At 37.1% G+C, this 27510-nt stretch overlaps 1 protein-coding gene across 32 annotated transcripts in view; it reads right to left on the bottom strand.

The window, feature by feature from the left end:
- Positions 1–27510, bottom strand: part of NRXN1 (neurexin 1) — a 725132-nt gene that overhangs the window by 365017 nt on the left and 332605 nt on the right. For all 32 annotated transcript variants that reach the window (XM_080583915.1, XM_080583904.1, XM_080583905.1 and 29 more), the window contains 3 exons: positions 21208–21330; positions 16234–16615; positions 15499–15689 (listed from right to left, as the gene is read on the bottom strand). In XM_080583915.1, the coding sequence (XP_080440041.1) occupies positions 15499–15689; positions 16234–16615; positions 21208–21330 (696 nt within the window). The remainder of the gene's footprint in view (positions 1–15498; positions 15690–16233; positions 16616–21207; positions 21331–27510) is intronic.

The following is a 27510-nucleotide window of genomic DNA, read 5'->3' as shown; positions in this document are numbered from 1 at the left end:
TTGAACTTCACAGAATCATAAAAACACAAGGTTGGAAAGGACCTACAAGATCATCTAGTCCAACCGTCCTCCTATCACCAATACTACCCACTAAGCTACTAAATCATATCTCATAGCACCTTGTCCAGGCATTTCTTGAACACCGCGAGGGACGGTGACTCCACCACCACCCTGGGCAGGCTGTTCCAGTGCCTGACCACTCTTTGAGAGAAAAATTTTTCCTGCTATCTAATCTAAATCTCCCCAGGCGCAACTTGTGGCCATTTCCTCAAGTCTTGTCATTAGTTGTCTGAGGGAAAAGGCATTCACATTTCCTGCTGCATCAAGTAAAGGATGGAAATTTTCCTTGATTCTTCTCTTGCTGTTAATATACTTGTAAAATAATTTCTTGTTCTCTTTTACTGCAGTGGCTAATCTGAGTTCAAGATGGGCTTTTGCCTTCCTAACTTCCTTTCTGCATACCTTAGCAACTTCCTTGTAGTCGCCCCAAGTAGCCTGTCCCTTCTTCCAGTGGATGTATACTTTCTTTTTCTCCCCGAGTCTCAATAAAAGTTCCCGGTTCATCCATGCCGGTCTTCTTCCCCTCCGGCTCGCTTTATGGGATTCAGGAACAGCCTGCTCCTGTGCCTTTAAAATTCCCTTCTTGAGGAGCATCGAGGCTTCCTGGACCCCTTTGCCCTTCAGGAGTGACTCCCAAGGGACCCTGAACAGGTCAAAGTCCGCCCTCCGGAAGTTCAAGACAGCAGTTTTGCTAGTTATCCTTCTGACATCACCAAGGACAGAAAACTCCGCAATTTCATGGTCACTCTGCCCAAGACAGTCCCCAGCTTTCACATCTCCCTTCAGTCCTTCTCTGTTAGTGAAGAGCAGGCCTAGTGGGGCACCCTCCCCTGGTAGGTTCTTGAACCAGCTGTGTCAGGAAACTATTTTACACACGCTCTAGAAACCTCCTGGACTTCTTTCTCTGCACAGTATTATACTTCCAGCATATATCAGGGAAATTGAAATCCCCCATGAGAATGAGTGCTGGTGATCGCGTAACTTTTGCAAGCTGCTCATAGAATGCCTCATCCATCTCTTCGTCTTGATTAGGCGGTCCATAACAGACCCCCACCAAGATGTCACCCCTATTGGCCTTCCCCCTGATCCTTATCCATACACACTCAACTTTATAGTTCCCAACCACAAGCTCTTCAACACCAAAACATCCTTTGTATTAAAGAGCCACATCACCACCCTTCCTTCCTTGCCTATCCCTTCTGAAGAGCTTGTAGCTGTTCATCACAGTACTCCAGTCTTGGGAGTGATCCCACCATGTTTCAGTTATTGCAACTAGTTCGTAGTTAGCCTGTCGCACAATTGCTTCCAGCTCCTCCTGTTTGTTGCCCATGCTGCATGCATGGGTGTAGAAGCACTTCAGATGAGACACCTGCCTCACCCCCAGCTTCAGCATTGTTCCCCCGGGCACGTCTCTGATGAGCCCTGTTTCATCCCCTTCCCCCATCAGAGTTAGTTTAAAGCTCTCTTGATGAGTCCTGCTAGCTCCTGCGCTAGGATTTGTTTCCCCTTTGAGACAGGTGAGTTCCATCCATCAACAAAAGGCCAGGGGTCAAGTAAACTGCCCCGTGGTCAAAAAACCCAAAGTTCCTGTCTCGACACCAGCCTCTCAGCCAAGTATTCATTACCTGTGTTTTCCTAGCCTGCTCTGTGTCCTTCACCTTCCCAGAAGGAACAGAACAAAACACGACTTGTGCTCCCGCTCCTTGAACTATTCACCCTAAACCCCTGAAATCTCTCTTCACAGTTTGCAGGCTTCTCTGATAGACTTCATCACTGCCCGCCTGAACTATGAGTTATGGGTAGCAAGCAGTGGGGTGAACCAGCTCCGGGAGTTTTCTAGTTATGTCCCTGACCCAGGCCCCAGATAGACAGCACAGTCTCCTACAGCTGGGGTATGGTCTGCAAATGGGACCCTCCGTTCTTCTGAGAAGGGAATTGCCTACCACAACCACGTTTCTTTCTTTCCTGGCAGAGGCAGTCTGAACATGTGGAGTCAACTGCCTCATCCTTGGTAACCTCTTTGGGAAACCTTCCCGTGTCTCCCCACTGACCTCCCCTTCAATGTCCAACGTTACAAACCTGTTGCTTAGGGGGACCTGGGGACGTGAGGGAAGCAGAAGGGGGGTTTGCACACGATGCTGAGCAGGGACCCTCTCCCAACCTTCCCCATCCCTCAGGTTGCCCCCCCACCCAACAGGGACAGGGCAGGGGGTCCACCACCAACTGTGGGGTATCTCCCTGGTGCCTTTCCCTCTGGCACACCAGGGAGCTACATCACCAGTCGATCTCCCGTTCACAGTCCCTGACGGCCCTCAGTCTCTCAACATCCTCTTTCAGCCCTGCCACCCTGCTGAGCAGACCTTCCACATGCTCGCACCTCACACCCACATGCTCGCACCTCACACAGGTGCAATACCTGCCCCGTGCCCCGGCAGCAGCAGGCTTTGGCACTCCCTGCAGCCAGAGACCTGCACAGCCACGGCTCTGGACAGCCCCTCACTTTGGGTTGCCACTGTCTTTTTAGGCAAGTTCTCTGCCTGGGGGAGACCACGGCAAAAACTGCAGTCACACAGACTGCCAGCAGATAGGGTGGACTCGAAAGGGAGGAGGAACAGAACCCTGTTCCCCACCACACAAGCTCCCACAGCCACCACCGCAGCACGCTGCAGGCAGTTGTAACGTGCTGGGCGCCCCTCCCCGTGCCTGGCCACACTGCCCACCTGGGGGCTTTTTCTAGGCAGAGGATGGGGACGCAGCCGCCGTTGCCCTGGCAGTGCCTGCTCCCGTCAGCCTCTCTTGTGAGAGCCGGCGGGTGTGGCTGTGCTGGCTCCGAGGCGGCCGGCCTCGACTACTGCAAGCTCTGTGACACCACACAGCTTGGTGTCATCCACAAACATGCTAAGGGTGTACTCAATCCCACTGTCCATGTTGCTGACAAAGATGTTAAACAGCTGCGGTCCCAATACTGACTCCTGAGGAATGCCACTTGTCACTGGTCTCCACTTGGACACTGAGCTGCTGACCACAGCTCTTTCCATCCATCATATCCATGTATCTCCAATTTAGAGACAAAGATACCATGTAGGATGGTGTCAAATGTTTTGCACAAACCCAGGTAAATGCCATCAGTTGCTCTTCCCTTCTCCACCAATACTGTAACCGCATCATAGAAGGCCACCAGATTTGTCAGGCATGAGCTGCCCTTAGCAAAACCATGTTGGCTGTTACCAGTACCTTCCTGTTTTCCATGTGCCTTGGCGCAGTTTACAGGAGTACCTGCTCTGTGACCTTGCCAGGCACAGATGTGAGACTGACTGGCCTGTAGTTCCCCAGGTCTTCCTTTTTTCCCTTTTGAGAAATGGGGGTTATGTTTCCCCTCTTCCAGTCAACGGGAACTTCAACAGACTGCCACAACTTCAGACTTCTTACAGTTCCTTAAGACTCCTGATACTTAGAACTGATCATTATGTAGTATTGAAGATAAAGTTTCCACAAAACCAGACCTTTTCTGGGCAATACTTTAACTTTATTGATGTTCAAAAATAACCTGAATTCTGCCTTCATGCTAGCTAATGTAGTATGCTAATATGTAGTATATGGGAAGCAGCCATATTGACTATTTGATTTCAACCTCTAACAGTATATACAAGTATCTCTTATGGCTACAGGCTGAAACTTTCCTAGATTTAATATTAAGTGTGGTTTGAGTTTGCTACTGATAGTATAAAAAAAACTTTCTTAAAACTTTATTAAGGGGTAGGCTCTGGAAATATAACTCAACAGTTGTTTTAAAAATATATATATATATATTTTGCTTGGCAATTTTTCCTATCAGCCATCACAAAATAAATATTTTGTGTAGATACTTTTATTTCAGTAAATAATTTAACACTAAGAATTTGTGATCTTCACATTGAAGAATTCACTTCCTACAAAACTCAACACGTTAGAAATTCAGGTGAGACAGAATGGCAAAAAACCACAAGTGAAAATGTTTGTCTATTAAACATGCATTAACAGAAGAATAAGATAATAGAAAAGATAAAGTTCATCCCTGCTTTCACTAAAAGAGTTCAGAGGAATCAACACAGTATGATACAAATTCTCAGGTTTTCCCCTCTTGTTCATTTCTTGTGTAGTAAAGCTTTACTTCTGGAGATGTCATACTTTGAAAGCTTTCAGGATTAATCTCTAGTTGTGTATCTATGCACCTTCATGAATTGCATGTAAATTAATCTATAAAGCAAGATACCACAGTTCATTAAACCAGTAGTGTGAGATCATTACTCCACACTACTAAAGCTATCTGCAGCCTAAAACCAATACTATTCCAATGCTACTATTACTGAAAATTGGTGACCATTTCATGAGTTGAGCAAAACAGAAAATGTGACCAGTGCATATAGAGAGGAATATACTTGAATATTTATTACTACAGTGCTAACCATAGTTTTTGGAACTACAATTTAAGTATTAACTTTTGTGCATATTTTCTTCAGAACTTTATTTTTATTTTTAATTGTATTCCTGAAAAAGGCCTCTTTTTTTTTTTTTTTTTCCCCCCCACAGCTTTCCTGACTTTCATTTTTCATGGCTGGAAAATAGCCAATTTATATAAAATACATTAACTGACATAAACAAAGATAGTGAAGAAAAGTGTGAGGGAGTGGAATGCACCAGAAATTTCTTCTGACCTCTGGAGAAGCTTCAAATTTGCTGGAGTATCTTCAAACTTTATTTGAGAGCGGATAGATACTCTTTAATCCCACAACTCTTCTTATTTATACTAGGAGTTATTACCTAGAGCTATCCCCTTTCATTTAGATAAGGAAGATCATTTCCTCTCTTCATTTTTTCTAAGGACAAAAATAAACCCTATGCTACAGTGTTTCTCACTGGTTTGTATATTGTGTGCCAGAGGAATCACCTGGAAGGCAAAACCCTCAGAGCTGCATATACAAACCATGATAATAATAGTGCTGGTCTGTTACATCGTAAGCTCTGACTGAGAAGAGTTCAGTGGGCCTTATCTATCTATCTATCTATCTATCTATCTGTCTATCTAATCTATCTGTTTTTACAGGTGATGCTGAACCTCACTGATACCTACAGGAGCTATCCTATTTACACCTCTCTTTTCTGATTTAGAGATGATTTTTGCATTGAGGAATATGTGAAATTAACACAGAAGCGATTTGCTAGTTAATAAATGAACCCAGGTTGTCAATGTAGTCATTATTGGAATCACAGTTATGAAAAAAAAAAAAAAAAAAGTAGAGAACACCATGAGTCACACACAACTGTTGGTGAAAGAAATGCTGCCAAATTCTTCTGTAACAACTGTTGTTTTTTTTTTATCACACGTATCTACATTTCTTAAGAATAAGATCTTTGCTAATGCTAAAATAAAGAAATGTAAAACAAAAATTGAAGATGTTGTTCTAGATACTTATTTTCTGAATAAGTAACAGAAGTAACATTATCTGGCAGTACTGACATTGCTGACAGGTCACTCCATAAACTTTTCTCCTTTTCTGAGTTGTGTCCCAACCCAAGAATTCTTACAGGATATGTCCTGATGGGCAAAACCAATTTGTTTAATTTAAGGACTACCACTGCCTTGCAGCAATAGTAGAAAGGGAATTATTAGCCACATGGCACTTATAAATCCAACACTCTCCAAAAGTGGACTTTCTCTCCCTTCTTGTACAGTTGTATTCAACTGCACTTCCAGCCATTCTCTTCATTTCTTTTCTTTCATTATAAAAGTTTTTTTCTGTCTTGTTTCTAATGTTATATTGTACAAAAACACTATTATTTCTAGGAACAAGAGTGCTTCTGCACTGTACTAGAAAGTGATAGTCCTGGCATAACATCTTGGGTTCTGAAAGCACAACATGCATCTCTGACATTCCTTTATATGACATACAAAAATACAAAGGAGTATCTGGCTGTGTTAAGGCTGAAGTGTCAGGCAAGCTTTTCTCTAAATATGCTATTTCAAAATGATCAACCGTGTAACAGCTTCTTCCCTGAGGCAGGCAAAGAGGATTGAAGATTGCAGACTGAGAAATACTAAAGGGAAAGCATAATCTCAAAAGAAAAAAAGTGCTTGCTTTCTTCAAGTTCTGCACAAAGCAGATGATTTAGTGTTACAAGATCAATTAAAATTGCTTTGTAGTGCCTTCTTTAGTTGCACAATTAATTACCGGGTGGGTGTCAATACCAGAAGACCCAGCTTATGGTATTTTTGAGTCAGCTGAAAGGTGCAAGTAAATCACTCTCACACAACCTGAATACACACCGATTTAAACACAATAAAGAGGTAACACCCCAATTATGAATCAACTGATGTTGTCTCAAATGCAAATGCCAGATAGGTACCTAGATCCCAGATGCCTTTGAGAGTCAATGAAATATATGAGCCTATTTGTCTTTAATGGCCTTTTCCCCCCTCTGACATACAAAAACACCTACCACTTACTTTGTGCAATAGGCAGAGCAGGATGGTGGCTTGGTTTTCAGATGTGGAGTTTCAACACTTTGAAAAGGGAATTGGGCATAGAAGCAGAAAGGAGAGGGAATTGCTTCGACAGTCAGAGTGGGTTAACTTCTCTATCCTTACCTACAAGCAACACCACTATGAAAAACACTCAAAAAAAAGAGTTCCATTAAACTTACCACTATTGAAAAAGGTCTAATAAAATTAGAAAGGATTTTTATGTTCAGAACAGATTATCTGACTAGGAAAAAAAAAAAAAAAAAAAGGACTATAATGGACTATCACACACTATCTAAAGGCTTGGAGCACTATGAATGCCAGAGCTGGAAAGCCAGGTTCAATCGTCCTGGTGTGAATGAGGACAAAGATTTGAACCTCAGGCCTTGCACAGAATAAATGCATATTCTAAACAGCAGATGAGTGGTGATTTTAGAGTCTCTCATCATTTTCATTTTTGATCACTAAATGTTCACTTTTTGTTCCATATTAAAAAAAAGTTTTAAAAATTAAAACAAGTTGATGAACTATAACTGTTCTTTTATGAATAAATAAAAAAGCCTGCTGTGATCATAACCCAAGTTATAAACTGAAGGACAGTTGACATAGACTTAGATGATACATCCACACAGCTTCTGCAGAACATACGCTCCAGCATATGGCTTTTCACATCTCCCTTTACAGTAGAGAGCACTTGCTGCACATTCACAGGACTGTTTGGTGCTAGAACCAAGCATTACTGAATTTTGTCTACCACTTGCAAGGCATTTGAAGGAAGACATGAACATGTAAGCTTAGTGCTTTATGTCTACCTATTCACTCATTGAGTCCATTCAGTAGTTTCAGTATTGATTTGTGGCCGAATTCCTTTTCTTTTGACGTGTTTTTTGTTCATTCTGTTTTTATGTTTTTTTTGTTTTGTTTTTGAAGAAAAGTAGACTTTTCAAATATTTTTCCTACTGGAATAATGAATTCTATCACTTCTAGATTCTCTTTCATAAAAGAAGGGAAAGGGTGGCTAGTTTACTAGCCCAGGTTTTCCTGAGTTATCTGTCCTTTCAAACGCTTTGGGCAAGAGGCAGTTGTATGAAGTGACAGGTGGCTCCTTCTGTCTTCCACAGTCCCTGTACTGATAACCAAGCAAGGCAAAGGTAAGGAAATAATTTATGGATTAGGAAGTTTCTCCTTCAGGAAGGAAAAGAGAATCTGATCTTTTCAGCCCAATTCTACATTGCCTTCAGCATCTTTTCTGAATACCTTTTTAAAGGTATTAAAAAAAAAAAAAAAAGAGAAATCACAAGCATTGAAATGCTAACACTGTCTGTTTGTTTATTTGTTTGTTTTCAGTCATCCCTATTGGCATATAGGACATACTGTAGTTATCTGTCTAGAGAATTGAACTTTGAAAATACTTCCTTCCTTGGCTGCTATTGCTTATTCTTTTTACCCATTGTAGTACTGGCCCCCAGTCCACACAGAAGAAACGACAGTGAAGACTTAGACAGATGACTAAGAAAGAGCTTGCGGAGTCGGTAGGTGCAGCAAGAAAATTTTCTCTTGTTACTAATTTCTACAGCAGTCCACAGTGGAGATAGACCTGCTGCTTTACCCTTCTCCAAGTCTCCCAATCGCATCATGCAGTTCATATATCTGCATCTAAGATTTTCCACAATTGGTATGATTATGCATCTGTCTAGAAAGTTCTTCTCATGCTCTTGCTATGTTGCACACTATTTTACATATGTCAGGCTCTGCCTGACGTGCACTTCTGCACTTTAGCTCCTAGTGCTCAGTTTTCACTCCTATTACGCTTTTTGGTTCTATTTAATTTAGCTCAATTCTTATGCAAACATGCCAGATTTAAAAAAAAAATAAAAATAAAAGGTAAGTAAAACTGTACGATAGAAAAGAGGTGGAGGTGGAGGGTGAGGGCAACAACAATGGATCAATGTCCTTAGCAGCTCAGTTTTTGATAGACAAAAGCAGATACACAAAAGGTACATGATTATGTCTGAACATTTCCCCAAACTTCTCCACGTTAAAACCCACCATTCCCCTAGAAAGCATCACCCCCTTTCTCAAATTACATGTAATATCAAACACAAAACAGTTACATAAAAACATTTTGCATTTTCTCAACAGTAACGATTCTGATTCCCAGTCACTTTATTTCGCTTTGTCCCAATCTCTACCCCTCTACCCCCTCACACTCCTTTTTTTTTTTTTTTTTTTTTTTTTAATTTTCTTTTTCAAAAGACTAGATGGAAGGCACTGGGACTGAAAAAAAGATTAAACAGATTTAAAACCGAGACAGTCTGCTTGTCCAATGGACTGTGAGGAAAGTTGGTGATGCATGTGAAACAGTAAATAATTAAATCTAATTGCCATATAAATGTGCGTGGTAATCCATCTCCCACAGAACTGATGCTATATCAATTACATCATATATGAAGGGGATGGCTGTGGTAGAAAGGTGAGGCATTCAAGCACATCAAATGTCCTTCATTTCTTTCCTGTTCTGACCATTTTTGTATATTGAATGCATCTGAAAAATAGATAAATTTAATGAGGGGGAATTTCCATGCCATAGTGTATTGGGATTTCCCTTCCTACAATTATCTTTCTGAAATCATTTATTCACTCTCTATTTCAACAGCCAACACATGCTGTTAGGCAGAGTTTGTTTTCAAAATAGTGGAGGATTCTTCCTTCCAACAGGTAGCCTGGACCTCAGGGATCAACAGCATCTACAAAACTCTTCCCTTAGCTATTACTTCAGGCAAGATTCTCCACATAAAGCTACAAGGAAGCCAACAGAGGTTAAATATGGTCTCATTTTGAAGGTAGGTTTGCAGAGGTAAATATTTTATATTATATTACCATCCTCTTGATCCAGACAATTACTTCCAGACTCTGAGGATATTGCATGAGGCAGTTTTGTGTTGTGTTTTTTTTTCCAACAATGGTCAGAATTCCCAAATTTATGGGGACCATACCATACCTATGGTAGCACATTCTGAATATAAGTTTAGGGCAGGGAGTTTACTAGGATTCAACAAATGTGCCCCAGAGAGACCCAGTATAGCACCTGTGAATGCAGCTGGGGGACAGACAAAATTATCATTTTATCTGAGTTGAGACCATGATCCGATTGCAACTTGCAGATAACAAAGGTGTCTTCCCACTTTGTCAGTGGGATGTATTTAAGATAAATATCTAGATTTTTAAGCATGTTTTATGATTATGTATTTCCTATATTAGCCTTAGCATAACTTTTACTTCATATTCCAGAATGGCTTGAAAGAAACTCCACAACCACCAATGGTAATTACATTCATGCTGAACAGCTGTAGGAACATAGACAAATCTATATATATATGTTTGTAAGAAACAGGAAGAAGTGGCAGAAAGCAAAAAGTTTCTCTCACAATGGGGTAACCTGAGAGACTACTGCAACGCTTTTGACCTCACAGAACTCATCATAAACACTAGAGTATTATTATTATTATTATTAATAATAATTATTTATTTAATCCAGAATTACTGCAGTAGATTTTTCATTTCTTCCAATTTTATAATCTTGGAAATTTGGATACAATTTCTGAAAGTTTAGAATTGTCAAGATTATTTACATAGCCTGGTAGAGAGCATAGCTGTTTTGAAGCAAGATATGACAAGTTCCAAAGAAAGGCAGACAAAGGAATTTGCATTAGACCAAGTTGTCCAATTACCTATTGTTAATCTGCCTGTATATATTTGCAACACAGGAAGTCTAAAAGAACAGCTCTCAGTTTTAAGCTCCATATTTTTCCCTCTGTACAGAGGCTGCTTTTTCAAACTATCAGGGAGACAGCAGCTGTATTCACTGTTGTCTATTCCAACAAGTCACATTTGGAAGATCTATTTACTGGTGGCAGTATTTGGTATTTTGTATTTGAAACAGAATGTTTTTCTACATGAGGAGATCACAGCCCACTGGCAAGGTCATTACAATTAACTCATGCATGCTTATTTGAGAAATTTAAGCACTAGTATTAGTTCATTTAGTTCATTTGTTCATTTAACAAAATTCAGGCTTATATATAAAATACTTTTCTGTGCTTTTTCATAAAGCTTTGTTTCTTAGTTAATAAAAATATGAAGAACCATTGCCATTGAGAGATGCCTTGTAATACACAAAGTAACATAAAATGCAGCAACAGTAAGAATGGGCTCAATATAGAACAATAGGGACAAATATTACCTAAAATTGAAATTATTTCAAATTCCGTCACTGGAATAAGAAACCTGCTTTATGATCAAGACTAATTTAGCTCAGTTTTGCATGGCTTGAATAACCTACTTTGACAGGCAAATGAAACATCAAATGAATTAAATCACTATTATCAATCATCAATGCATAAGCCAGCCTAATAGATCTATTGATAATTTAGTAAATTACATAAAAAGTTTTTAAGGATGAATTAACTGCTGAGTGAGTCTTTACATATGTGGAAATATAATTCAGTGCGTTTATGAAACCACTGTGTTTATACCAGAAATTAATGTGATTACTTTCCTTTGAGAGGCTTCAGAACACGCTGTTTTTACATTACTGGACAAAAGGTCAAACGAAAAGGCAAATTTGTATAGCAATACCAGCCATATCTCAGAAAGGCATAGAGGAAGGTGGAGGTCAGTGAAGGGCTACAGAAGTAAAGTAAAACAGAAAACAATAGATCTAGACAGGATTTTTAAATATAAGGATTTTTAAATATAAAGTTGATTCTAACTTAGGTTGTAATATGAATAGCATGGGGGGGGGAGGATACAGTGATACAGTAGCACAGAAATAACATTGTTTAAAATGGATGCTAGAAAAAATTACATTTGGGAAAGCCATGTGAAAGAGAATAACAAAGTGTGAAAAGTTGGAAGTATGGATGCCAGTTCAGAAAAGCAGGTCTTAAAAATGTATGAAATGCTGTACAGGCAGTAAAAATCAAACCAAAACTGTAGAGTTGGGAAGGAATTTTCTGTGATGGTAATTTTTGTTTTGAAAGAAAATACAGATAGCCCAAAATCTGACTTCAGATGACTGCAGTTCATCCTGGATGATACAGTATAGCTAAAAAGTTTGGAATAGGATGGGATACAGATGTACTGAAACTACAAATTTCCTAGAAAAGTGTGGAATATTTTACCTTTTCATCCCAACTTATAAACAAATGAAATGTTTAAATATCTGAATTTTCTCTGGGATAGTCATTAAGGGTAGATTTCTGTAGTTGTTGTGTTTGTTTGCTTGCTTGCTTGCTTGTTTGTTTTTGTATGTTTGCAATTTAAATGAAGTGGGTGAAAAGTTACTATCTCAAAATGGTGCCCATATGTATAGGAGAGAAGCAAAATGAAGATTAAACCCTAGTAGGTAAGGGTATACAAAGTTATGCTTGAGGATGTTCCTCCTGCTCCTTGAAAGCAGCTTGTGTGTCTTCCAAAAAAAAATAAATATATATTGACAAAACTTCAGTCTCCCACACCACAGGAAGAAAGTGTGGAGACAGAAGAGACATTCCAAATGTTGTAATACCTACATAGCCTGAATGAAGGAGATGACTTTCATTTGGCAATAGTGAGGAACAAGAACATGAGTCAAATTCCACCTTCACTTGCCTTTTTTTGCCCCTTTCAGGCTATTTAGACTGTAACAGCACAACATCAAAGTACAGTGAGGAGAATTTCCTTCACCCAACTATTTTGTTCTGTGAAGACCTTGAATAATATCCAAACTAACCAGTTAAGCTATACTGAAAGCAGAACAGGTAAACTGTTCATGAAATACATAAAAGCAAATTTGCTGTGTAAGTGCACGTTGGCAAGCTTGAACTGCATTGCCTTTCCTGTTAAATCTCATTTGTCTTCATGGGTTATCTGCTGGAACTGCACCTGAGTACATTTTGCTAATTTTCTCTGCTCAGAAAAACAACACGGTTCTTGGAATCCAAACACAGAACTATTTTCACTCTTTTATTTATTTGTCTCTAATTTATCATTTATCTATCAAATAACTGCAGTAATTAAGCTGGAGAATGTAGTGCATGTGTTTCCACAAGTACTCAAGATCAGTCCACTGAAATTGTGTCAGATGTTATGAAGGAAACGCATCTCTGTAATAATTGACTTTGTATGTTAAATAGCCAAATCGCACACCCAGAAAGAAATGTATAGTGGAAATTTTCTCACATGCTTTTAAGACAACTGTCTGCTTTCCCAGACAACTGGCATCCTGTGCAAGCTCTACAACACAATCTGTCTTTCCACTGAATTCACTGTATATATGTATATATATATATGTATATATATATATATACGGCATTTATGTGATTATTCTTTCCAGGATTATCTTGGATTTCAGCATTTGAAATCTGGTAACTTTCCAATTACTGAGAAAGGATGCAGATATTCTGTATTGCCTGTACACATTTATATATATATATTTTTTTCACCTAATACTAACTTTAGTTAAACAGAATGATTGATATCACTAGCAGGAAGTAAAATTTTAATTTTTATTTGTTGCTAGTGCTAAAATAATACAGGACAATCAATTAACAATGTCTGCTCTTGTTGGTAAAGTCAAGTGTATGGAGTAAGTGTTTACAGCATAACAGAGATATGTCACCATAAGAAAAAATGACATAAAATAGAAAAAAAGAAAAAGCTACAGGAAAGCATTTCAACTGAATGCAGAAGAAGAAGAAACAATAATGAAAGGTATTTTTTTCTCCTTTCTAGCCTGCTGGCTAAAATGCATGTTTGAACTCCCTCCAGAAAAACAACCAAAGTTCTCATGATAAATGCTGTGACATATTTAAAGAAGCTGACTGCACAAAATATAATAGAATACATTAAAAAAGTAAAATGAAACATACCACTATTAAAAGACAGAGGTTGAGGACCTATGTATGCTAGCCCAGTTTGAGGAAGATGCTTACTATATATCACTGTTTGAAAATGTCAGGTTTGTTATTCTTTTACTAGCCGTATTTCCTGGGTGGTGAATTACAGAAAATCAGCATCTAATACAATTCACCTTCCTCACTTCAATTCTCACTGTGTTTTTTCATGCTCTTCAGTTTGTTTGTTTTTTGTTGTTGTTGTTGTTGTTGTTGTTTTTTTCAACTGGAATTCAAGGTTAGAAAATGCACCAGCTATGAATACAGTTTTACTTCAAAAGGGTAAAGCAAAAGTAGAATTTTCAAAGTGAAGAAAACAAAGGAATGTCAGATTTTGTAGGTTATCCTAGCTGGTGAGCTGGCTCTGTGAAGGCAAGGCACAAAGCAGCACATTTCATGAAATAACAGTGCCCTCTAGTGTCTTTATTAAGCACATTGTACAAACTTTTAAGCAAAGCAAAGCAACATACCAACACATAACTTCAGTTTGAAAAAGATATAGAATAAAATGGCTGTGGTACCTTACTTATCAGTTCTAATCAGGATTATTTTTTCCACTTATGTCTAATTAATATACTGAAAAAAATACAGTGCATATGTATAAACAGAAACAGTACTTAACGTTGCAAAAAATGGGGAAGAAATAAGGCGTACACTTTCTCTACAGTATCAAAAATCTCTCTGAAGTATCACACTGCCTCAAGAAACATCGACTGTGTTTACAGGAAGGCAAAAATGAGAAAGAACGTGGCACAATTTTCAAGTACAATTTTGAGAATGGAGCATGAGCCATCCAAAAAGCTTTAATTTATAACCAAGCATTTCTGATAAAAAGGCTCTTACTGAAGACTATGACATATCAAGATACAGTTTTCCTAACAATCTTAATAGCAATTTCAAGTGAAGCAAACATGTAAAATATCAAAAAATCCAGAATAATTACTAAGGTTAGCTCATTATCTGTGACTCAGAGGTAGATAAAAGAAAATTCAGCAAGGAACAAGCTCTTGATGGAATATTAATGTCTACTTTGAACATTCCAGCTTTTGAAATATTAAATTTTCTTCGACTGTTAGAAAATTTTGGTTTTCCTAACAAGAACTTTTATAAAGCATGTTAAAATATATTTTTTTTTCATGTGACCAGAATGTTTTTTCTTATGTTTGATTAAGTAGGCAGTATTTAAAAAGTATACTTATACATCATTTCAAAATTATGTTTTCCTCTGATGGAAATGAGCTCTTCAGAAGCCCATCCTGACAATTAATTACTATTACTTGTTTTAAAATACATATATGAGTTTGGTTTATCAAAATGGAACTTAAGAATCTATCTGGACCTATAAAATGTAGTTTTAAATCTACAAAACAGTTTATCACATCCTGCAATTGAAATTACAATAGATATTTAAGTGAGTATATGTATATAGTATATAGTTTAATACATGGAGCAACTTGTATTTATAACTGACAATTTCTTTAGAGGACTGCCACGTAAGATTGCTTTACCTATCACATATTTTATTATATAAAAATACTGCATCACATTTAGTTTCCCAATGAAAGGTAAGTTTTGTGTGGAATAATTAACAATGGGAACCAGGACAAAATATTCCCAAAACCTCTTACACAGAAGTCATCAATTCTTCAAAGCCTTTTTAGTTATATTGTACAGCTTGAGCTGCGGTTTCTGCATGCCACTTACGTAACTTATGTTCACATAAAGTCAAGGTTTTTAAGAGCTCCTTCATTCCCTCAGTCATCTTTTGGTATGGTATTTGTCCACTCTGTGTTATTAGATTTTCTACATTTAAAGTTGAACCTACCTGTGCAGAACTACTACTGAATTGGCATTGTCAGGCTAACAAAATTTCATCTTGTGTGAAAATACAAATTATTTTCAAATTTAATATTTTATCTGGTATTACAATACATGCATGACTTGTTCAGGTTATTATTCTGTAATGATCCTCACTGTAGTTTATACAGGAATTACTGTACTTACTTTTCAGATCTAAATTTCTGGCTCCTGCTGTGCTCTGTGTTGTGATTTTTGTGTCAATCTTTACAGTGTGGAGATTGTTGGTATCCCTTGATATCATCACATTATGCCACTGGTTGTCATTCAGAGGTTTATTAGAACTTCCTTTGATGAGATTTGCACCATTTCCCAAGTCAAACACATAGTGTAAATAGCTGGGAAAAGAGGAAAAAAATGGAAGTTTCCTTTTCTTTACATATCAAGGGGGCACTAATTAATTAATATGTCTTATATTTCTATTTCCTTGTACTTCTCAGTAGAACAGGAAAAACAGGAAGTTATCTTCCTGATAAAACAGGAAGATAACACTGAATGTCAAATGGGCAAGCAACCTCAATTCAGAGAAATCACTGTTCATTTACATGAATTGAGATGAACTCCCAAGTTTCTGGAAAATGATGAGAATTCCTTGTACCAACACATACGTACATACATACATAGAGAACAAGAGGAAGGCTATCATCTAATGCTTCTTTGGGGTAAATATTATAGAAGTTATACGTATTATTTAATTTCATATTTTTCATGCATCTATCTTTATCTGAAAGAAAAACTCATATGAAGTTTAACATGAGGAAACATTCATCCATCAGATATACCCAGTCAGATAAAGATTTGTATCCTAAACTTTCCCATGTCTTTCTCCTGACTATATACTTTGTCTAGACTCTTTTTATCATTAAAGTCATCCATACATACCCTTTTACTAATTCAACCACAATGAAATCATTTCCATCACCGCTGTTATAAAGTATCAATCCATCCAGAGAGGTTGTTTTGAACTGGAAAAAAAGGTGCATAGAGGTATATGCTTGTAGCGTGGCCAATGCAACATAACTTGCTTTTGTTTTAAAGGTTACGGGGTCTGCTATGATGTTTCTGAACCCAAATCTTGCATTTAGCTCACAATAATCGATGTCTCCATTTTTACATAAATCAATGTATGCCATGCCATTAAATGTAAGGCTCTGCAGATGCCCAATGAAATTAGAAGGCACAGAAGACAGGTAGCGCCGTTCAGTTATTATTCCTGTTTCTATGTTGTGGAATTCCAGCCGTGTGTGATCACCAGCCATTTGACCTTCAAACAGTAACAAGAAAATACATGTTAGCATTTGAAATGGGAAGTCAAAAAACACATCACATTATTAAGCGTCTGCAAAAAATTCACACTTTTCAGAATGTTCAGGCCAATCCTTGACTCTGAAGAAGATTTTTCTAAATTCATTCAAACTACTGTTAAACATCTCGGAATCTCTTCACCAAGTTTTTTCTGTTTGGATAAGGCCAAAAGCAAGCTTTCTAAACTGAAGACCAGTACCACAGTATATACAACTGCCAATAAAACTCCACACATTGGCTACAATTAATCAGATATTTGATTTTACTATAAGCAAGAACAATTAATTAACACAACATTAAGCATACAAGGATGAATCTAAGAGCTAAAACTACAATGCTAGATTTTCACAAAACAGTGTAGGAGTCAGAGGGGTGTTTCTGCATGTGTTTTGCTTAAAAGGGCATGATTTGGCAGGAAGAAGGAAGGATTCTTGTTTAAACAGTCCTGAAAATCCCTGTCCTGCAAGGGTAGATAGAACCTTCCTTGAAAGCTTTTTATCATGGGGACAAACATGGGTGAAGGCAGTCACAACCCAAGAGATGAACAAAGCTGAAAGCCTGCAGTAAGGTATATGCCAGTGTCTTTTGTAATCCTGAAAATAGCAAGGGATTCGATTACATCAGAGAGGAGAACACAAGCAAGCCTGACAATGACACTTGGGTCCTTCCTTGTTGTGCATAGCCAAAGTCTAAAATTTGCTGACTGTATAGCTAGCCTGAAGGAAAGCATCAATGCTGCCAGGGCACACTGTATACAGTTCAGTATTTAAGCTAGTTATTAAATAACTTATCCAGCAGACCAAAATTTTGTCCACCGGAGAGCTCCCTTTTCTAACAGAACATAGATTTATTTCTCCAGGCTCATTTTAAAGAGTCGGGACAGTACAAAGAAAATTCATCATCACATTGTACAGGTCTGATGACAAAATTCCTTTCATTATAAATCAATTTTACAACTTAATCTACCTTTTATAAACTATGGGCTAGCTTTACCTGTTCCTTAGGAGTTCTGTGGCTCTCATGTAGTACAAAGAGGGTTAACAGCAAGCTGGAACAAATACTGGCATAAAGCTGCTTTATAATATTCTTTCAGTTGCAGTGCAAAGTGTTGAAGACTAAGTTCCCTCTGTTCTTTCCTGAATGTACGACTTCAAGAGAAGAGAGTGAGCTCTGACTTGGGCTGGATATGCCTGCAGCAGGCTCAGACTTTCATAGCTTTTATAAGCAAGTGTCTGTGTATATGTGCACGAACAGGACAAGTATTAGGGCAAGATGAATATACTTGGGTTTTGCCCAGTGACATGGAGTCACAAACTGGTTCAGTCACAGCACTGAGATAGGAATACATATATCACTAAAGTTACAGTGAATAATACCTTAATACCTTTCACAACCCCCCCCCCCCCCCCAAAAAAAAAGCTTATAATTTATGATAATTTTTTTTTCAAGCAGGATGCATTCCTTGTAAAATATGACTTCACTGATACCACTAAACACCATCAGCATCTGCAGTCAGTAGTCATACAGGCTGAGCAGTGCAAGAAGCTTCTTAATCCCCAAGGACAGCCTTGTTGGTGGCCTTGTTTCCAAACATCAGTTCTAAATATGTTTGTTCCCTCATATATTAGTGAAGGTGGGTTCTTCCTTGCAATGACCAGCCAGGGAGATGTCTTGAAAAATGCCAGATCCACAACTTTCCACAAGACCAAGAGTTTTATATTAGATCACAGCCAGAGAGAGATGAAGTTCGTCTTTTAGAGAAGGAACATTATATATTCCAGTCTTATATCACTTCAGAAGGCATTGCGTAAATGCCATGGCAAAAATCCACTAAGCTTTGGCCTGTAGCTCTGTATCCTCTGTACATTCACTAGCTTAAATGTATTTCTTTCTCCAGCACAGTAATAAAAAATGTTCTAGAAATCTGGGCTCACATCCCAAATCTCCTCCTAACATTTTAGTTGTACAAAGTTGCTAACGGGACTTGAGACTTCACATAATGCTCCACAGTATTTGCAGCTACAACAACGAAGAAAGAAACTCCACTTTGTTCTCACAAGCTGGGTTGTTTTGTGTATGGCTGTGTTGCTGTTGTTGTTTAAACTTGCCAGGTTGGTGCACAAAATACATTACCTGTTGTAATGTTATGGAACATCATACAAAAGGCCTAGTGAATGTCTTGTCATAATCATAAGCTAGGTATCCTTTCTAACATACAACTGTAGCAATCTCTTTCATTCGTCTTTTATTCTCTACAGATTTCTAGGAAATAAAAAAATGCACTGCAAGTATTTAAACTCTTCTACTCTGAGCAAAATTTTCAAAACTATCTGCATGACTTCCGATGAAAGCTGGTTATGATTCTGAAAGATTGTTTACCCATGCATAAATTATGCATTTATCAAAGGTAAGTAAGAGTGTTCAATAAGTGGATGAATAGGTGATATTTTATAACATTTAAAAACATGGAAACTCAGGCTGAACTACTTAATGGCTTCCCTTCCAGCTTAAGCTTTCTTGACCTGTGGTGTTTTTTCTTTTTTTCTCTTTTCCTTTTTTTTTTTTTTTCGTAATGCAGGGGAAACTGAAATTATGGGGAGCAACTCCATTTTTTTTTATACAATTGCATTGTGTACATTTGACTGTCTACCAAAGATGGGAGTAAAAATTTAAGTTGGTGAAAATTTTGTTATGTTCTAAAAAAACAGCTGTTTCTATATGGCAACAGAAATGCTCCATAAAGAAAATGTAATATTACTGGGATTAACAGCAGATTTCCCTTGTTATCAGAGTTTCAAGTTTCCTATAGCTCTTTCTCTCACACCAGTTTCCTCCTCACAGATGGAGGAGGCCACAGAATGGCCACACAGCTTCCAGAAGGGAGTTTTGGAAGATTTTTTCCCTCCAAAGTACTGGGACAACTTTCTCCCTTTGGGTGAAGAAAAATCAAAATCTGTGGATTATGCATATGTAGGCAACTTCCAGCTTGAAGATCTGAGAATTATTTTGAGTTAACAGCACAATTTCTGATACATGTACTGACATCTGGAGTGGATACAAGTGTTGTACAAGAAGCTGGATGGACAGACAATACCTTCCCTGGATTAAGAGGCAACTGAAGTGAAAAAACTCACTGGCTTTAACATTTCTTTGCTGCAATCATGACATCTGATTGTAAATAGAGTTATCCACAATTTAGAAGGACTGAAAAATAGTGGAGTCCTGCATTCCTTGCTTATTACTTCATTGGCTACATTATACATGACAGAAAACGCTCATTTTCATTTTATTCCTTCATATATATCTTAGATTTCTACGGCTCTATTAAGCAGTTTGGACTCATCCCAAAGGCAAAACCAATCCTTCTTGATGACTTTGTAACCTGTACTGTGTTTTAATGTAAACTCTGCCATAAGGAGCAGAGGAAATACAAATTTGGTTTTAAAGACTGTATTTTCTTCAGTTCTAAAGAGCTTCCTCTAACTAGAAAGAGTCCCAAAAGTAACTTTAATATTTCAGTCACGAGCTGAGGCAGCAGGAAGATGATATTTTTGATCTAATTCCTCACGTACTATATATATATTTTCATGACAAGAAAATAACAGATTTAGGCCATCAGCTTTCTTGGGACAATGACCCAAAGTATCATCACATACACAGACTAAATCTTTGCTTCACATTTGGAAGATCTATTGGTAATATATGATCCTAGAAATATTTTTGCAGCTCCAGGAATACCTTCGTAATTATTCTTCTACCAGTGACATGGTATTGAGTGTTCAGTTGGAGTGAAAAAGGACTACAGGACGTGCTTTCCTTTTAAAAAAACATTAAAATTGTTACCATCTTAACAAAGCCTAAAACAAAAGATAGAAGCTATTTAAACATAAAAACAAAGGAAAATACTAAATAGCTAAAACAAAATTAGGCTCAATGTACTGTGCAAGAAATCAAGACTAGAACTAGGCCTGTTCCTATTAACAATACACATGTAAGAAATATTTAGCAGAAAAAAAATATTCTCTATTATCCTTTTTGAGACATCATAGGAATGTATTTGTAACATCTGCTAGCATTCATACCATTTTTATTCTCACACCAAAACTACCGTTCTAGTGTTCAAGAAAAACATGATGCAAGACTTGAAAATGTGACAAAATATCCTTCAAATGTTTTTGAAATTCCCTCTTACATCAACGGCTTAGAGTTTAGTCCTAGTTTAAACTTAGTACATCAGCAAAAGCATTTTACTTGCCTTTTCATTAGTGATGTATCAAATGACTTCTCTCCAATTACTGTATAAAAATATTCATTTAAGTCAGCATGAAGGTTTTCTTAATTTCAATAGCAGTGTTACAGTAATATTAATGTCAAGTGTAATAAATGCACTTGTAGTAGTACTATTTCAAGATGCACATTGTGGATCTTACCCAAGTAAAGAAAGTGTCTGTTGCTTTCAGATATAGGCATTTTACTTCTGTCATTTTTTGTTTTGTGTGTTCCGTCCACAACCCCCCCCTCAAGTAACAGGAAGTCACAATGTCATACTACCTGTCATGGCCTGCTGGTCATCCACCATTAACTTTAAACTTTTTCCTCGACGAACCACACGCACTGTGTGCCACTCATTATCATTGAGGTTATAGCCAGCAAAAAGGGTTTCTGGACCTTTGCCTGTAGGATATGCCAAACAGTCATTATGCAATCTTTAAATCAGTTTACATGTGAACCTCACAGAGAGAGAGAGAAAGAAACTGGCTGGGCAAAACTCACCAAAAGTCATTATCAAGCAAGAAAATTACCAAGTATAAGCAATTTTCAAAATATAGAGCTACTATTTTAAAACACTTCTACTGTCTATTTAACTGTATAAATGTATTATATATGTAAAATAAATGAATCAGGTTGTCATAAATGGGCACAGTCAACGTGGATTTAGTTATACATTTTACAGTCATGAACAAGCCTTTAAGAAATGGGATTACTGTCGCCAGAAGGAAAATTTCAGCATGGATATTCAATACTGCATTTTGTTCCTTCATTAAAAATAGTTTGGGTGAAAGGTATAAGCAGTAAATGTGCATGTGTATATGTCAAGTTTTTCTTTATCTACATCTGCCTACGTTTTTTAATTTGGATTCTCAGAAGATTATCTATTACCTTATTGTCTAGATGACTCTTTAATATTCGTATTCAGTTCCTTCTAATATGAACTGACCACCAAATTATACTTTCCTTTTTCATCTCATTTACTTTTTCTTGTAATCTATTTTTGTAAGCAGTTCAACAAGCACTTTTGTAGCAAATATAATTTTATATGTGGTAAAATGTACTCACACCAACTGAAGTATGGTCAATAAAATGATTATGGAAATCATCCTTTGCACTATTGACCAAGAAGAGAAAGAGACAGAGAAATGCTGACTGAGAACTATCTCTGATATGAATCAAAGATTGACCAAGCACTGAACCAATCAGTCACAACTGAGACAAACAGAGACAGCAAGACAGCAGAGACAAAGACAGCAAGGTTCTACTGATACCACGTTGCCTTCTCTCTCTGATTAATCCTCTGTATTTACACAAGAGTAGGGGAAGTATGCAAACACAGCAGAAAGAGATTCATGTGTACTCACTTGTGTCAACTACCTGAATTATTCTGTTCCTTCTATATTAACTTTCTTTGACAAGAGAAAGGACAGTTTTGAATAAAACTTAAGTAAATATTGTTCTTTATTAATACAGTGATATAGATGCAGTGAATAATTCTCTTTAAGAAATTTCTATTATTCTACATTTTATTGGGGTTTTCAAAGGTAGCAAAGGAAGGGGTTTCTAACTACACGTGGAAGACAAGAGAGGGACTTACCGAAAATAATTAATGTCATCGGAAAAAATCTTGGTTAGAGAGAATAGGCCTGTGTAGAAACAGATCGTTTACTGTTATTTTAAATATGTTAATCCTTCTTCATTTTTTGTTCCAACTCATTTTTTTTTTCTACTTTGTAGGAGCTGGACTGCTTAATAATCCTTATTTCACATGGTTCTCTAAAGAGACCTAAAAGCATATGCAATTCTAATTTGCTCTCACATTAACAACCTCCTATAGTGTCTTATTCATGTAAAGGAGCCTCAGTGTATACGAATATCAAATCCAACTGAGTTGCTCACATTCATACAGTCAAATACATCTATTACCTTTTAATGGTTAGGGACTTGTAAACCCTTTTTGCTGTAATATTAAATGTATGTTTTCCCAGGTATCGGTCTATTTCCTTTTGTAGTTGCCCTCTGAGTTAAAAATCATGTGAGAATAGCCTGTGTGAATTGCCTTCATTTACAGTGAATGCAATCCAGAGCTGGAATTAAAGGGAAATAGGATGACAGGGATGAAACTGAGTATAACACATGATGGAAGCAATGCACTGAAAGCATTCTTGGCCTTGTAGAAACCTGATACTTTGTATGGAAAAGAGGGTTCCTTTCCTGAAGCTGTCCTCTAAGACAGAAGAGAGATTTCCTCTTTGTCAGAAAGAATACATGGAACCACAAAATAGTAAGACCTAGTGTCTAGATATTGTATATATACACCTGCCACATCTCTGCAAATTAGCATTGTTTCCCATTGAGGTTGAAGAGGTGGATAGGGAAAAACAGGTGTTCACCAATCCTGTAGAAAATGTAGGGCTTGGGCTGCTTCCTGGCCAAGAATATGCTTTTGCATATCAATGTAGTAAATGTGCTTGTGAGCACTATATTTAGGACAAACTTTTCTAAAAGCTTAAACACATCCAGTCACAAACATACATGGAAATCCCTTGATACCATACAAGGGTGAAAGGACTGCAGTAGGAAATTCTTTATATATCTTATTAGATGACATTGGCTACCTCAAACAGTTTAAATTAGTATTTTTCCTCAGTGACTTTCAAATATATTGGCCTGAATTTTAATTTAGATCACAATATTATTCAGATCATAATAGTTCAGACTCTTCTTTTGTCCTGCTTTATAGTGCTCTAGTTTATAGTGAATTTACTATAAATTTAAATCCACTAAAGGATTGACTCTTCAGTCTTATTATAACTACACTCATCTGATTCCATTTACCTCAGTAAGATCACACCAGCAGAAAGTGCTAGTATATTTAAATAAGAATTGGCGTAATACCATGTAGTGTGTGTGTGTGCATGTGTATGTGCAGGGGGTTTAAAAAACAAACAAACAAAACCACAAAACATTAAATGTCTCCCATAGGAAGAAACCCAAGAGTCCTTATTAAAAAAAAAAAATCCCAATGGATTTTTTTCCTGCGTTTTCTGTGGATTGATACTACCCTTCTGACCTTAAGTCTCTCCAATCTGAATGTATTTCCCATGCTGTCCTTCCCCTGGAACTCATTTCTCTCTTTCTTGATAGGACACAGTCCATTTGCTTTATGTACCCAGCACTCACTCACTTTTTTGAGTTACTGATTCAAATACCAATACCTTAATCATGTCTTAAACTTTTCCTTTCACAGACATGTTGTAACCTACATAAATCCACTATCTCCTCTTGCTTAAATAAAATTTTATTATCAATATATACGTTCATCTCTTTCTGTGTTAAGGGCTTAAATAACTACAAGATTTTATGCATCCCTAGAGTGACTGGATAGTACCAAATAAACAAATATAGGCACTTCTATGCCTCCCACATTTGTTCACAGTCCATCCTGGCAGTAAAACCAGCACATCCATCTAAAAGCACATAATTGCTTGCACACCCATCTTTTTTTTTTTTTTGCCCCCCATGGGAAAATACAGAATGTGTGGCCAGCCAAGAGAGGAACAAATCTTGATGATGCAATTCATTATGAATCAGGACATTAAAATGTAAAGCTTCAAACACCCTAAATTATATCCTTACTGAGGCCCAGTGAAGAGGATTATAAGATCCTAGTTCAACTCACTTTGGTTTTGGCACCTCATCTAGAACCTAACTGGTTTTGTTCCTTTTAACAGTTAATGGAAAGAAGTATGAACCTTCAAAAGATAAACATAATTTTTCAATGGGCTAAATACTCTAAATATCCTGTGGAGATTCCTGTTCTATGTACTAGCCTATGGGTAGCCTGTCCAGCCTAGTCCAAGAACTGAAAATTTGCTGAAATCAAATAGGCCTGTTAATTAATAGTGACACATACACTTTTTCTTTTATAGACTTTTATCCTATTATACTCAAGTTTGGAGAACATTTAATCAACTGTTTGAACAGAACATCCTAAACCAAACCGGTCACTTTGAAATGAGATACCAGCTTTTGGCATTGTACAAAAACACATCCAAAACTATTTGTTTGAACCAAGACGGTATTATTGGCTCCCACAATGCCATACCCCACTAGGGAGGCATGTAACAAAATGCCACCCAGACTTGATTGAAGCATTAAATTCTGTGATCAAAAGTAGGTATCAAAAGTGAAATATCAAAAGCAAAACTAAGTAAAAAGAGACTTGGAAAGGATATGGGATGAGTCAGGAAATGCTATACTAACCTACTGAACCCAAGTCAGTTACAGGAAAACCGATAGTAACTCTTCATTGGTCAGTAAAGCAAAGTCGATGGTTTCAGCCTAGTTTGCTAATGGACAACTATTCATAATACCACAATCAATTTCAGGTGGCATTTTCCCTTTGAAATTTGAGAGAGTAAGTGGCTAAGTCTGCAGCATGGAGAGTATTCAGAAAGGGTTCCTCCAGAACCAGATGCAGAAACACAGACAAATCGGGGAAAGTCTCTTAATCTTCATTCTCGTTTCTATAGTGGTTGGCTGCAGAAATGATTCTGATCTTGTGACCCACCCATTTGCAAACCTTAATTTAAAAAATCAATTATTACAGTGAATCAACTGTATTTTAAATGACTGCATCTAGATTTATCATTCAGAAATTGCTTGACTATGCATGTTTCTTACTAACAGAAAAATTTAGTTGCCTTTTAAAAATCAGTGATGTATATCAGTTTATCATTTAAAACTAATTGACAAATTAACTTGAGAAAGTCTTATCTCAGGCCAAAGGAGTTCTGTCAAGTGTATCTTCTTCCTAACAGAGTCAAACAGATACCTGCACAAGAACAGTACATTCACTGAATCACATCAAGCAAAACATATCTGCTCTGCTTGCTCACAATGTTCCATCCCACAATAGATTTATTATAGGCAAAATTGCCTTTGGCAATTTAGGTAATGTATTTTTAGGGTGTTATTTTTAGTTTTGAAAACTAAACCTGACATTCTGTAAATCAAAACAGCAGATTAGAGTTGCTAATATTGTTCATTAGCCTTCGTTCCTTTTGTAGATTAGGTTTTCCCATATTATCCTGAGAAACTGAAATATAATATTAAATCTGTTTCTGTACATGCACTCATGTAGAAATGCAGAAAGCTAAACAAGGTACTTTTGAAAGTTCTGTTGGATTTCTTTAAATGACTAAACTACACGCTGACTACATTTAATGTTCTGTAGTAAGGAAAGCCAGCATACGTAGTGTACGCACTGGGGTAAAATAATGCACAGAAACATGTATAAAACAACAAATCAATGAATGAAATACCATAACCAGGTCTGAGGGCATTTGCCTGTCACTTTTCTGTATTTTCTATGAACTTCCTTTCCCTGCTGACAATCTGAACTGCTAAGCATCTCCTCTCTCCCAGCCTTGTCTATCTTCTGCCTAAGGCAAGTTTTTAACTCGGGCTGTGATAGGGGACATACCCATCCATTAATGTCTTCAGAGCTGTGAGATATTAACTGTTGTTGACACAAGTGTTTACACAGTCAGTGGATCAAGTAAGGAAGACAGAACACATGCAGACCTATTTGATTAAACATAAGATTTCTTGGTGCCTGCTGAGAAAGGTGCTGATGGTAAACCACTGTCTTGTGAAAACCCATTCACTACAAACAGAACTAGAACCAACACTTAATTTCACCTACATGGAGAAAAAAATTATGGTGATTTTTTTTTTTTTCTCCAGAAAGCAGTAAACTTCTGAGCTGTAAGTCTTGGCATCTAGACTTCCCTGTTACATAAAAGTATACACAGAAGACACTGAAAATCTGAAGTGTGCTTGGCTTGTTAATAACTGGGTATATGTTATTATAGCCATATTTTTTGAAAAGATGGTTTTGAAATTGCAGTCACAGCTACATGAACTCAAGAGTATATGAGAGGATAAACCTGGTTTGTTATTACATTATGAAATGCCTAACCTAGCTCAGAGACATTTCTCTACTCATTCCATTATTTAAAATATTTATTGCTAGGAATCAGCTGCATTTTAATTTTAATTTTGTAAGCCATGTCTAAGTAAGTGAAACACAAACAGCCCTAAGAACAGGTGATTTTCCTTCTTCTTGGAAATAATGAAATAGAATTATCTTTTAACAGCTAAAAAACAGAAGACAGCTAAATCTATGGATTTAGCTTCTCTTTGTACCATTCCCTAAGGATCATAACTATCAGACAAAACATGCTACAGGTACTGTAGGTTTTATGAATCCACCTGAACAAAAGTACACCAAAGTCAATGATCTTGATTCTTGCTTTTTCATTCTACTGCTGAACACTTTCAGGCAAATTTTCAGAAATTATCTTGAGCATGACAATTGACTTTTCTGTACATAAGGCAAGTGCAACACACAGCAATTCTATGCTAAATAACTGCAAATTTAAAGTAGGCTTCAATTCAAGATTATTTGTGTTGTATTTACTGTAGGTAAAAAAAATAAAAAATAAAAAAATAAAAAATAAAAAGGTCAGCATTACAAACAAACCATAAGGTAATAACCTGCCTTAAATTATGCTA

This window comes from Anser brachyrhynchus (assembly GCF_964034855.1).
Source record: "Anser brachyrhynchus genome assembly, chromosome: 3".
NCBI lineage: Eukaryota > Metazoa > Chordata > Aves > Anseriformes > Anatidae > Anser > Anser brachyrhynchus.
Note: the sequence above shows the minus strand (reverse complement) of the source record. Positions and strands in the feature narration are given on the sequence as shown.